Source organism: Ambystoma mexicanum, chromosome 2p, assembly GCF_040938575.1.
Source record: "Ambystoma mexicanum isolate Mex_15411 chromosome 2p, UKY_AmexF1_1, whole genome shotgun sequence".
NCBI lineage: Eukaryota > Metazoa > Chordata > Amphibia > Caudata > Ambystomatidae > Ambystoma > Ambystoma mexicanum.
In genome coordinates, this window is record NC_090923.1 from 172,026,839 (window position 1) to 172,040,176 (window position 13,338).

The 13,338-nt window shown below is 48.0% G+C and overlaps 1 protein-coding gene across 1 annotated transcript in view; it reads left to right on the forward strand.

The window, feature by feature from the left end:
- PLXND1 (plexin D1) overlaps nt 1–13,338 on the forward strand; it is a 352,004-nt gene that overhangs the window by 253,610 nt on the left and 85,056 nt on the right. The window contains exons 20-23 of the mRNA XM_069643445.1: nt 3,066–3,180; nt 4,107–4,214; nt 10,066–10,178; nt 13,049–13,141. Of these exons, the coding sequence (XP_069499546.1) occupies nt 3,066–3,180; nt 4,107–4,214; nt 10,066–10,178; nt 13,049–13,141 (429 nt within the window). The remainder of the gene's footprint in view (nt 1–3,065; nt 3,181–4,106; nt 4,215–10,065; nt 10,179–13,048; nt 13,142–13,338) is intronic.

A 13,338-nucleotide genomic window follows, 5' to 3' on the forward strand; every position in this document is an offset into this window, starting at 1 on the left:
TGATTCACCTCCTTCTCACTGACAGGACACACTTCCTCTGGTGTGCAGTCAAAATATCGAGAAAATAAATATCAAATGACAAAAATATCAACAAAAAAAGTCAACAACAAAAAAAAGTTGAATTATTTATTTTTTTATTTATATTTATTTTTTGGCTCTCGTAGATAAAAAAAAAGGTTAAAAAAAAAAGGGGGCTGGGGGAACCCCCCCATTTCGAATACAAAAGATATAAAAAAAAGAAATGTGACTTTTTTTTCGATTTTTGTTTTCGATATTATGACTTTCGACTTTTTTTCTCGTTATAATGACTATGAACCACTTCCTCTCCAGGCCCCCTCTATCTATGTAATCCCACCCCAGTGAAGTATGCGCTACCACAAACATCTTCCTACATTTGCAGACATGAAAATGCACTTCAAAATCTCCTTCCCCTCTGAACATGCTACACAGCTGTCTCACCACCTGGATGTGCACCCACTTCCTAAAAGTCGACCCATCCAAAAGTGAACACCTCATCTTCCTCCAGACACACACCCGACCACGCCCACAAATGAAAAATCTTACCATGGAGAATCCCCACATCTCCCTCCCCACAGCAGTCAAGTGCCTAGGTTTCACCATCGAACCCGGCTATCCTTTGCAAACCCCCATAGCTGCCATCAGCAATGCATGCACCCTACAGCTGCAACTCCTACGCAAGATAAATCACATCCTTCCCCTTGATGACTTCCGTACCTCAGTCCAAGCTCTGGTTCTCTCTAAGGTGCACTATGGAAACGCTATCCTCATGGACTCCCCAACAACACTCCATAGAAAATGCAGCAGCGAGACGCATCTTGCACGTTTCCAAACATTCACACATCTCCCCAGCTCGCTCTCAGCTCCAATAGCTTCCCATACCTCAAAGAAATGATTACAGGGGTCTCTGCATCACATACTAAGCTATCCACCTCAGAACTTCACAAGTGAAACCCTTCACTCACACAAACACCAGACTAGCCAACCAAAATATCCTGCACATTCCACCATGCAAAATAGCTCGTACTCACAAACATTTTTTCATCCAAGGGGCACCCAGAGCCAGAAATGTGTCCCGCCCCACATCAGTGCTGCCCCTTCCATTGTTAAAACATCCTTCTCCCCCCACATAACCCGGCCAGATCCCTCCCTCTCCCGCTCTCTTTGATCTATCCTGAGCTTCCTATTCCGAAAAACATTGTAACTTTGTTTCTCCTTCCCTTGCATACTCGAGTCAGGACTAGAAAAACACCAAAGCTCTTTTGTGGCAGGCACGAAACAGCCCTCCTCCCCTGGTCTGGATTTCCTTGGAGATGAAGTGATAGGGGCTGCTCTTTAACCAATGAGGTGCAGGTGACATAATCCCTGGACGCCAGCGAAAGCACGAACCGACTACGTATCCCATTCCATGGTGGCCATTTTGTTTTCAGTTGCTCAACGCCGGAGCGTCCGACAAGTGAACAAAGAAGCTATTATTAACCCAGTCTAATGGGCCGGAGTACTAATAGCAATAAGCCCCTCGCTGGGGGGCCATTCCCGCTTCTGGTAATGTCCGGGGCCAGTGTCAATCAAGGCCCTCGTGGCCCTGGGCATAACCTGAAGCGACAATGGTACCCCAGCTCAGGGCTTATTGCTTAAGTAACGGAATGTAATGGAAAGTGGTTTTGTATAGTGCCCACGCATTTGATTCTGTATGAAAAGAGGGAGGGGCTCCTTAGTGAGATGGTGAGAGAGACAGATGGGCACCAGTACTTCTTACAGAGTTGACAGCTTCCCTCTTCTGCTCATGAGGTCTGCTGTAAAAGAAGGATAGGGAAGTAGGCGACCGCACCCTGATTACACAAGTCATGTTAAATGTTATCTGGAAGCACGTGGCTGCTTCTTGCTTTCCTTTGAGCAGGGTTCACGTGAGGGGAATCCCCCATCTGGCGTGAAACCAGTTGCACTTCTCAGCTTGTGTTGTTGTGTCCCTAAATGTATTGTCATGTTTTTGCACATCAAAATCACCCAGCCCGTGACTCTGTGCCCACTTCCTTGGCTAGAAGGAGGAAGCACAGACTCAAAGGTTCCTCTTGTGATATTGCCCCATGGCATGGGTCAGCAGCTTTCTGTCTTTTTCATCAGTCATTAGTTTTTTCCATACTCGCTTCGGCCAAAGGGGGTTGGAGGCTCAAAACATCTGGAGAGCGAAAGGTTGCAGATCCCTGTGCTCATCAGTCTGCTTTGCTAGTGCACCTTGAGTTAAAGGGCATAAATGTAAGATGGAGCACATGTATGGAACATGCAACGTCCTTCCGCCAGAGAGAGCTCACCATGTACTCCCCATTCAGACATGAGATTCCACTCTCAGTGCCCTGATTGCATAACATGATTTCACATTCAATGTTCGAATGGCCGCCATGGAAAGGGAGAAGGGACTACATGTCCCGTTTCATGGTGCCCATCTACAAGGGACTAGATGCCCCTGGTGCCTCATGCATTTATTAAGGGGAAAATACAGGCAAATACAGTATACAATTCATCCATAGATGACATAGTGCAATTCGTAATCACAAGAAATGGGACAATTGGGTCCATAATTTACTAAATTGACATATCCCACCCCTTCAAATGAACTTTAAAAAAGGTTTATAAAAATTGACCTTTATGCAGTGGTTGAAGTGTATGGAAAAAGAAGTAGGTCCCTGCTCACCACAAACCCCATCGCCACACGCCTACTATGCGTAATCCACAACCCCATACAAACGCACCTGCTGTTTAAGGGAATGTTCAGTGTAGTGCACCGAAGTGCAAGTTTCAACTTCTCCCTAAACATTTATTTTAAAACTCAACCATTTTGCAACGGTTTCTTCTACGTATCGGAACAGTAAAAGTAGAGGAGCACTGCTCCCGCCCACTACGACCGCTGCCTTTATGTGTATGATATAGGGTAAAACAAGACATTTTAAGAACAGTTGTCTCCATTCTAGGTGGAGACCTAGGTGGAGGCCTTGATTGACGCTTGCCTTGGGCCTCCTACTGACTGTGCTAACTCTGCCTTCCTGCAGGTCCAGGTGGGGAAGTTCAACCAGACCATCGCCATGCTCCAGCTGGGCGGCAGCGAGACGGCCATCATCGTGTCCATCGTCATCTGCAGCATCCTTCTGCTCCTGTCTGTGGTCGGTGAGTGGCACGGAGGATGCGGGTCAGCAGGGCGCTTCTGGGGCAAAGTCAAGGCTGTACGCAGCCACCTGAGACACTGCCAGCAGTGGGTGGCAGGTTCCCGCTAAGAGCATCAAAGGCTGGGCTTCATAGTCTGCCCATCATTCTGACTTGGATCTGATTCAACTCCAGCCCTACCTGACTTTCAGAGCCACCAGCATCACAGGAATTCTCCGGAATACCCTACAGGCCAGTCCTCTCTGTTCTTCCAAGCAGTGGTCGAAGTGTACAAAATGAAGTAGTGGAATTATGTTCCCTGCTGGCCTGCCCCCGCTCCCGACCACCTCCACCATTGCGCCCCTCCCACACACCATCTAAACCCCCAAACGAATGCGCCTGCAGTTTAAGGGAACGTTCATTGCAGTGCAGTTTTCAACTTCTTCCTACACTTGTATTTTGAACTAAGCCATTCCGGAATGGTTTCTTTTTTTTAAATAAAAACAAAGGAACAGTAAAACTTAATTAAAAAAGTAGAGGAGCACCACTCCCACCCACTTCGATCACTGCTTCTAAGAAGGATTGGATGCACAGCAATGCAGTTGTCTGCAGCTACTTAAGGTGTCACCAGCAGGTGTAACCACAAAAAAAAGGGGAGGGGGCAAAGATCACCTCCCATGTGCTTGAATATATAATATATCCTTGCACTGATCATGCTTTTAAGTAGGGTGTTGGCGTTAGTAGGAGTGTTGGCGTTAGTAGGAGTGTTGTCTCAATCTGTATTACCCAGGAGGGGTCTCATAACCATAAGGACGCAAGCTGGTGAGAAGCAGCCGTGGTATTAGAGTGCAAGGGTTTATAGCATACCTGCCAGGATTAGCTGACCTCTCAGCCAGGACCATGCCTCTGACATGGGCTGACCAGTCCCCTCTCTTTCTCTACTTTCCCAGCTCTCTTTGTGTTTTGCACCAAGAGCCGGCGCGCGGAGCGCTATTGGCAGAAGACGCTGGTGCAGATGGAAGAAATGGAGTCTCAGATCCGCGAGGAGATCCGCAAAGGTAACAAGGATGCTGGTCATCGGCCCTGTCTGGTGAGAGAAAGGTTGTTTGACTTGGGTCTATTTTTTCGACGTAGCACCACTACCGCCGCGGCCCAGGTGATCTTTGTTACCTACTTCCATTCCTGGGTTTTCAAGCAGCAGCACTTTCCATTCTCAACTAAATGATCCTCTTTATAAACGTGGTCCTACATGTCCCAGAATGCAAAGTGATATTGTTTGAGAATGCAGAATTGGCTCAAGGGGACCACCCATGATAAGGGGCTACTTGGCAGCTATGGGTTTTAAGGGGCCACTGTCTAGTGAGAGCACTATAATTCACCAGCATTGTGCAAGATACTGCACTCAAGCCTTGCCAGAGAGTTGCAAGATTTGCAATTAAAGAAGAAAGTTGCAACTAAAGGTAACAGGTTGCACTGCTCTGCGACTCTGTGAATAAGGAGCGCACTCCTTTAATATGAGGTTGTTCTCATAAATAGTTACTATCCTCAATGGCCTCCTATGCACAATCGTCAATGACCTCCTATGTACAACCCTCAATGGCCTCCTATGCACAATCCTCAATGAGCTCCTATGCACAATCCTCAATGACCTCCTATGCACAACCCTCAAGGACCTCCTATGCACAATCCTCAATGACCTCCTATGCACAACCCTCAATGACCTCCTATGCACAATCCTCAATGACCTCCTATGCACAGCCCTCAATGACCTCCTATGCACAACCCTCAAGGACCTCCTATGCACAATCCTCAATGACATCCTGTGCACAACCCTCAATGACATCCTATGCACAACCCTCAATGACCTCCCCTATGCACAATCATCAATGACCTCCTATGCACAACCCTCAATGACCTCCTATGCACAACCCTCAATGACCTCCTATGCACAACCCTCAATGACCTCCTGTGCACAACCCTTAATGACATCCTATGTCATGGGTGCACAACATACGGCCCGCGGGCCAGTTGCGGCCCGCCATGCCCTTTTGACCGGCCCGCGAGGCACAAAGACTTTCCTAATGAAAGTCTTTGTTGTCTTCCGGGCCGGTGAAAACACTGGCCCTCATTGGCTCAGCACACACACGCATCACGTCGCTCCTACGAGCCACGTAATGCGTGTGCTGCACCAATGGAGGGCCAGCTCTACGGCTGGCGTGGTCCATAAGGCTTGATGCCGGAAGGCATTTCAGCCTTGGACCACGCCAGTCGTAGTGCGATTCCAGTTTACCTGCCGCTTACCTGCCTGCCTTCCAGCACGTCTCCGGTAAGTGGTCTGTTTGTGTTTGTGTGTCGGGTTTGTTTTGCTTTATGTTTGTGTGTGTATTTTGCGGGGTGGGGGAGTGTGTCGGATGTGTATGAATGTTTGTGTTTGAATGTATTTTGTGTGTATGTTGTATGTTGAGATGCGGGGGTGGGGGTGTGTGTCGGATGTGTATGAATGTTTGTTTGAATGTATTTTGTGTGTATGTTGAGATGCGGGGGTGGTGGGGTGTGTCGGATGTGTATGAATGTTTGAATGTATTTTGTGTGTATGTTGAGATGCGGGGGTGGGGGGGGTGTGTCGGATGTGTATGAATGTTTGTTTGAATGTATTTTGTGTGTATGTTGAGATGCGGGGGTGGGGGTGTGTGTCGGATGTGTATGAATGTTTGTGTTTGCATGTATTTTGTGTGTATGTTGAGATGCAGGGGTGGGGGAGTGTCGGATGTGTATGAATGTTTGTATTTGAATGTATTTTGTGTGTATGTTGAGATGCGGGGGTGGGGAGGTGTGTCGGATGTGTATGAATGTATTTGAATGTATTTTGTGTGTATGTTGATATGTGGGGGGGTGTGTGAATGTTTGTATTTGAATGTATTTTGTGTGTATGTTGAGATGTGGGGGGGTGTGTGAATGTTTGTGTTTGAATGTATTTTGTGTGTATGTTGAGATGCGGGGTGGGGGGGTGTCGGATGTGTATCGGATGTGTATGAATGTTTTGATTTGAATGTTTTTTGTGTGCTGAGTTGGGGGGGTTTGGGTCTGTATGGGTGCTTGTTTGAGAGTTTGCTGATTTGGGGGGGTGGGGGGTTCGGGTCTGTATGGGTGCATGCTTGAGTGTGTGTGCTGAGTTGGGGGTGGGGGTTTGGAGATGGGGGGGTGGGGGGGTTCGGGTCTGTATGGGTGCATGTTTGTGTGTGTGCTGATTTGGGGGGTGGGGGGTTCGGGTCTGTATGGGTGCATGTTTGTGTGTGTGCTGAGTTGGGGGGTGGGGGTTCGGGTCTGTATGGGTGCATGTTTTTGTGTGTGCTGAGTTGGGGGGTGGGGGGTTCGGGTCTGTATGGGTGCATGTTTGTGTGTGCTGAGTTGGGGGGTTTGGTTGGGGGTGAGGGGGCCATGGGGCATAATGTTTGGTTGGGGGTGAGGGGGCCATGGGGCATAATGTTTGGTTGGGGGTGAGGGGGCCATGGGGCATAATGTTTGGTTGGGGGTGAGGGAGCCATGGGGCATAGTGTTTGGTTGGGGGTGAGGGGGGCCATGGGGCATAGTGTTTGGTTGGGGGTGAGGGGGGCCATGGGGCATAGTGTTTGGTTGGGGGTGAGGGGGCCATGGGGCATAATGTTTGGTTGGGGGTGAGGGAGCCATGGGGCATAGTGTTTGGTTGGGGGTGAGGGGGGCCATGGGGCATAGTGTTTGGTTGGGGGTGAGGAGGGCCAAGGGGCATAGTGTTTGGTTGGGGGTGAGGGGGGCCATGGGGCATTGTGTTTGGTTGGGGGTGAGGGGGGCCATGGGGCATAGTGTTTGGTTGGGGGTGAGGGGGGCCATGGGGCATAGTGTTTGGTTGGGGGTGAGGGACATGGGGCATAGTGTTTGGTTGGGGGTGAGGGGGCCATGGGGCATAATGTTTGGTTGGGGGTGAGGGGGCCATTGGGCATAATGTTTGGTTGGGGGTGAGGGGGGCCATGGGGCATAGTGTTTGGTTGGGGGTGAGGGGGTCCATGGGGCATAGTGTTTGGTTGGGGGTGAGGGACATGGGGCATAGTGTTTGGTTGGGGGTGAGGGACATGGGGCATAGTGTTTGGTTGGGGGCGAGGGACATGGGGCATAGTGTTTGGTTGGGGGTGAGGGGGCCATGGGGCATAATGTTTGGTTGGGGGTGAGGGGGCCATGGGGCATAATGTTTGTTTGGGGGTGAGGGACATGGGGCATAGTGTTTGGTTGGGGGTGAGGGGGCCATGGGGCATAGTGTTTGGTTGGGGGTGAGGGGGCATGGGGCATAGTGTTTGGTTGGGGGTGAGGGACATGGGGCATAGTGTTTGGTTGGGGTGAGGGGGCCATGGGGCATAGTGTATCTAGGGTCAATAAAATATATATAAGTTAATTAAACAGGCGAGATACAATAACTAAATAGAAATAAATTATAACAATGGAAAATGTGTAGTACAAAATGTAAGTTTGAAATGCAAATAAAAATCGTTACCTCTCAAAAACATTCTTTTTCCATGTGTTTAGTACAAATTGGGGGTTTAAAAAGCCTCCTACCACGCCCCGCCTACCGCCCCGCCCACATTTACTTTTCGGCCCACTATAGCCCTCATGTAAGGTACTTTCGGCCCTCTGTCAAAATCAGTTGTGCACCCCTGTCCTATGTATTGACCTCCTCCTATGCACAATCCTCAATGACCTCCTATGCACAACCCTCAATGACCTCCTATGCACAACCCTCAATGACCTCCTTTGCACAACCCACAATGACATCCCAGCATAGGAGTGTGAATGACACCTTCCGTACAGAAAGGGTCAACAGGCAGTTGTTGAGGCTGTTAGCACATATCGGAGCTCATTCTGAATGTGCACGTAACTTTAATGAAGGCTTTTACGCCATTCATTCACGTCACAGCTCATTTTTCATGTAATTGTAAGACGGAGAGGAAGGACGGATCTTAACTTATCTTTCCGACGCTCCCTTCCTCTCTGCAATGCAAATACTACAGCATTTGCACCGGCATGAATTTGCATCCCGGGGCACAAACTGTGGATGCAAGAAGCAGGCGGACTGCATAGGAATCCACTTTAAACGCTGCCTGCCATGTGCACAAGGTAGGCAGCATTTACTTCATTTGTATGGCAGTGTACAAGTGTGTATGCCAGCTTTTTAACCCCCTCACCACCACACCTTCCCCTTTTGCACTATACTGTGCACATGAGGAAAATTGAGTGGCGGGGACCTGTACACACAAAAGGGCAAACGTAAAAGGTCTCGCCACAGAATTACGTTGAGTATTGAAAATGAGCTCCGTCATGTTTTTCCCTTGATGAGAAAGTTCTGAATGCAGTGTGTCTGGTGCCAATAACTAGCAGAGCCCCCACTTGTCCCCCAATACATGCGAGAATAGGGCATCCACTCCTGGTTTTATTCTTTGCATTCTAGGACTTGAAGACTCTCTTTCCACATTTCGAAACTCGGACTCCAAGTTCCAGAATGCAAAAGGATGGGGAAACCTGAGAGCTCTGACCTAAGATGGCGCCCCGGATCCAAGCAGAGATCAAGTTACATTCTCCTGCACCTTATATACTGTAGATGGATCCTTGTACATGCAGAACACAGAGAAATGAGGATGGGAACAGGCTCGAGACTTAAAAAGTGTAATGTAAGCATTGATGCTCAGAAGTACTTCAAAAAACAGAGTAAATGGCCCAATTCACAAAAAAAGCTAAGGTTTATCTATCTTTAAAAAAATACAAAAAGGAGCAATTGGAGAAAAGGAAAGCAAATGAAAAAACAAAATACAACATTAAGAAAAAAGAGCAAACATGCATTTAGAGACAAACACCACACTAGCAGGAGAACATGAGCATCCGAAGAAAAAAACAAAAGCTGTCCCGCCGGATGAGGGTTATGGCAGCTATATAAGGGCCGCCTGTACAGGTTTGAAACCTATGTTTAATGCATGCGTTCATCGTGGGACTCGTGTGGAGGTGGCGAGCTGAAGCACAGCAGGAAAGGGCAGTGGAAATAGGGAGACAATGCATCGCACTAGAGTTTCCACCCAGTGACAGCTACACAATTTCAAAACTTTCCCAGAATCTGACACAAAGATGGCGTAAGCAAATTATAATGGTTCTTTCATAACGTGCTTAATACCAGCGACCAGTTTCTAAGCGCAAGCCTGGGATTCGAACCTGTGTTGCTATGCGTTGTCTTGCTTGCAAGACAAATGCGTTGCCCGTGAGCTATCCTCCCGGCCCAAAAGAAGGTAAAGCAATGAACCGAGGGTGCAAATTTTCATAGATTAATTTTGTATAATAATAATTGGTTATTTATAACACGCTTAATGCACAGTGATTTCTAAGCACAGACCTGGGGATCGAACCTGTTGTTGCTCTGTGTCAATTTGCTTCCATAGGTGACCGCGGTGCACCTGAGCTATCCTTCTGACCACATCATCAAAGGATACCTTTTAAATCAAAACAGTGCTAAGAAGGGTAGTCCAACTCAACAGCATACTCCTATCATCACCCACATCCCCTAAAAATGTAAATTAGAGAAGACCAAAACTGCCCTAAAGTATACATTTTTAAAAACACAATGTAAATTTGTAAAAGCCAATTTGATAGGTTTACTCCAACAAAGTCAGTTGCAGGTCAACTGCGGCTGGTGTACAAATGACTCTGCCTCAGTCCATTCGGCATGTGGAAGGCAGCGGTCTGTTGGAAAATACTTACATGTTCCACTAGTACTCTGCTTCCTTTCTCTTATCCTAGTGTTTGCCTTTAGATTGGAGGTGGCTGGTTGTTGTGAAGATGAATACTGTGTTCCGCACTTGAATGTCCCTTCTCTTACCTTGCCAATTCCTCATTGTCCAGGATTTGCAGAACTTCAGACGGATATGACGGACTTAACCAAGGAGTTGAACCGCAGCCAGGGAATACCCTTCCTGGAGTACAAGCACTTTGTCACGCGCACTTTCTTCCCAAAGGTAAGGCCTGTTGATTGTCAGTTAGTATGTGGGGATCCCAGTAAATCCCGAGGGAAAGGGATATCCCAACTCTTGATCCAGATTGCTGGTTACCAGACTCGATTCCCTTGTCCTCAAACTGTTTTTTTACTGACCTGAAAATTGCTCCTCCATTTTTTGGGATTTTCAGCCTATGATCTTTCTTCATTGATCCTCTTCTGTAGTTCTGCTATTCATCTTATATTCATTGTTGTCGTCTACTTTTACTTCCACACGTTCTCCTACCCTGCTATCCATAAATTCTCCCTGCCCATCTTCATTGTAATCGCCTCTCTATTGTTTTCAAATGTATTAATGGTCTAACTCCTGCTTATGTAATTTCTCTTATATCGGTTTTCTCTCCCCCTTGGCCCGCTTCGATCCTTATCTCACTTTCTATTAGCGGTCCCTCAAGCTCTCTGTACTCAGTCCTGTTTCCATTCTTTCTCCTTCCATGCTCCTAAATTCTAGAATGTTCATCCATATTGACTCTGCTCCACCTCCAATCCTGCTTCCTTTAGTTCTTTTTTTACAGCATCGCTCTCATTTGTCCCCACCATTACTAGTGTAATACTGGGCAGATTTCCTCCAGTCTGTTCATGCCTTGCGTTGCTCCTGTTCATTTGGCACAAGAGTGCCATAAATTCATTTAATAAATACCATATTGTTCTGTCATCCATCGTAACTGTTCAGTCACGTGGCCAGTAAGTAGGAGATGCCTGCTTTCCACAAAACTACCAACCCTTCCGGCACAATTTGGCTCTGGTATTGGTAGTGTTACCACTGAATCCAAGGAGTGAAGGCGTAAGGGGCCTGATGCCCGAGTCCTGGCAGGGCATACCACCCTAAAACAGGGAACATTCTTCGATCATGACTACCACATGGGCATGCCCAACTAGAAGACCATTGAGATCTCCCTCCTTCCCTAATGCTCCTCCTCGCCAGGGTTAGGACTACAAAGAAGACTTTAGAAAACTTCATCAAGGGTCAAGAGTCATCCACCTAGAAAATGCAAAAGGAAGCTTTCATGGGGAAACCAACCGAAACATTAGGGTTAGCCGATGGGGATGGGAACAATTGAGAATGAACCAAGCTAGCCAGTAGGGCATGGTGGGTCAACCAGAGAGTGATTGGACGCCATCTTTCTCCACAGGTTAATCAGGTGCCCCTTTTAAATGTAGCAGAGGCCTTTTGTAAAGCACTGCCACAGACAGAGCGCCTTTATTGTCTCAGTCTCAGAGGGAGGGAGGGAGAAAGAGAGAGGAGACAGAGCGAGAGAGGAGAGTGAGAGAGACAAAGAGAGAGGAGAGAGGGAGAGAGAGAAAGAGAGAGAGAGAGAGGAGAGAGGGAGAGAGAGAAAGAGAGAAAGAGAGAGAGAGAAAGGGAGAGAGAGAGAGAGAGAGAGAGAGAGTGAGAGAGAGAGAGATTGAGAGAGAGAGAGAGAGAGAGAGAGAGAGAGAGAGAGAGAGAGAGAGAGAGAATCTATAAAAGCCTTCAGAGCGTCTTGGGGGAGCAGCCTGCCACCTTGCATTCCAATGTGCCAAGGTTTCCTCACCACAAACACATTAATGAAGTAGCCCACTTTGTCCTCCATATGACTCCTTTTTCACCACTCTTTGGCCTTCATTGCAAGGTTGCCGGGAAGGACGGTGCCCTACTGGAAACCTTGGCTTACCGTTTCTGCCGCCTGATATCCTGGTAATTCTGGGATATTACGGGCAGTGGAGGAACGGTAAGTTTCCAATTGACTCCACGGGAAGGGGAACACTGAAGTACCGGCACCGTTAGTAACGTGGCAGTGCTTCAGTGAAAATTCTATTGGTAGGGCCCTGAACTAGTGGCAGGCCAGGCCTGCCGGTAGTTCACAGCCCCTATCGACAGACTCAGAGTGAGCCTGTCCAGACAAGGGGTCGGTAACCGTTGTTACTGGCACGTTTTTCCAGCCCGAGTCACTCATAATGAGGGCTCTTGTTTTTCGTGAGTTCCAGTGTTATGGTCTGATTTGCACCAGAGGCTCTGTTCTCATGTTGCTGAATGCAAGTGTCCCATTCACTCGCTCACTGAAACAGCGCAAGGGGCTAATGCACATGTCGCGGAATCTGTGTGTACTCTACAGGTTTGAATGCTGGAAAGGGACAGCTCAGATTTTATTTGCGATGCTATGCACCTGCAAAACTGCCAGCAAATGCTAAACACAAGCAAGGCCCCATTCCGCTAGTTTTGGCTCAGGGAGATTGTGTTAGCAGCTGTATGAGGAAAACCGAGTGTTATGGTAAATGCATGTGGGCATGTAGCTTTGTTTCTGCCATTTGTTGGGGGATACACATATGCCAGTAGCATGACTAGTGGCACATTCCCTTTTCATCGAAACCCTTCTCACATTGAGTAGATTTAGAACAATGTTTGCCTGTTATTAATATACTGGAGATGATTTGTAGAAAATGGAGTACACAGGTTATACTATTAAAAAAAATGTATGTGGAAACATGCCTGCCTTTACAAACCAAAAGTCAAAACTGTTGGCTTTGCAAAGGCTAATATAATATTATTATTATTATAATATGCACATATCTGGAGCCTTGCTGACCCATCCTCCCCTACAGCATCCCGTGTTCTTGTGTGCTGCCCCCTAGTGGCTTGGAGCAGTGGGCCCCTGCCTCCTTTGGTGGCCCTCTGCAGGGATGGTTTCTTGCCTGGCCTTTATCTTGAAGTCTGAGTCTGTCAGACCACATCTGGTGGGGGGCGGGGGGGGTTGCAGACGGGAGGGGGGGTGGGCATGGGGGGTCTCTTAGGAAGCATCCAACCTTTCCTCTCCTTTTCTTCACACGTGTTTTATTGTCCTTTTCCTTTAGTGTTCCTCTCTGAACGAAGAGCAGTACATCTTGCCCTCCCAAGTGGGGAGCCAGGCTCAAGAAACCCATCCCCTGCTACTGGGAGAGTGGAAAGTGAGTATTCCCCCCAGGGGAGCCCTGGGCCAACACTCTCGCAACACTCAGCAGCAATGTTTGCAGGCCACAAATCATTGCCAACTCGAGGCCAGGCTCGTCAACTCGTTGCTCCGTGCCTGTGTTCACATGTCACCTTAACAGTCCTCATTAAAGAGCCCTTGCAGCGCTGCGACTGCTTCGAGATCAAGTCTGCG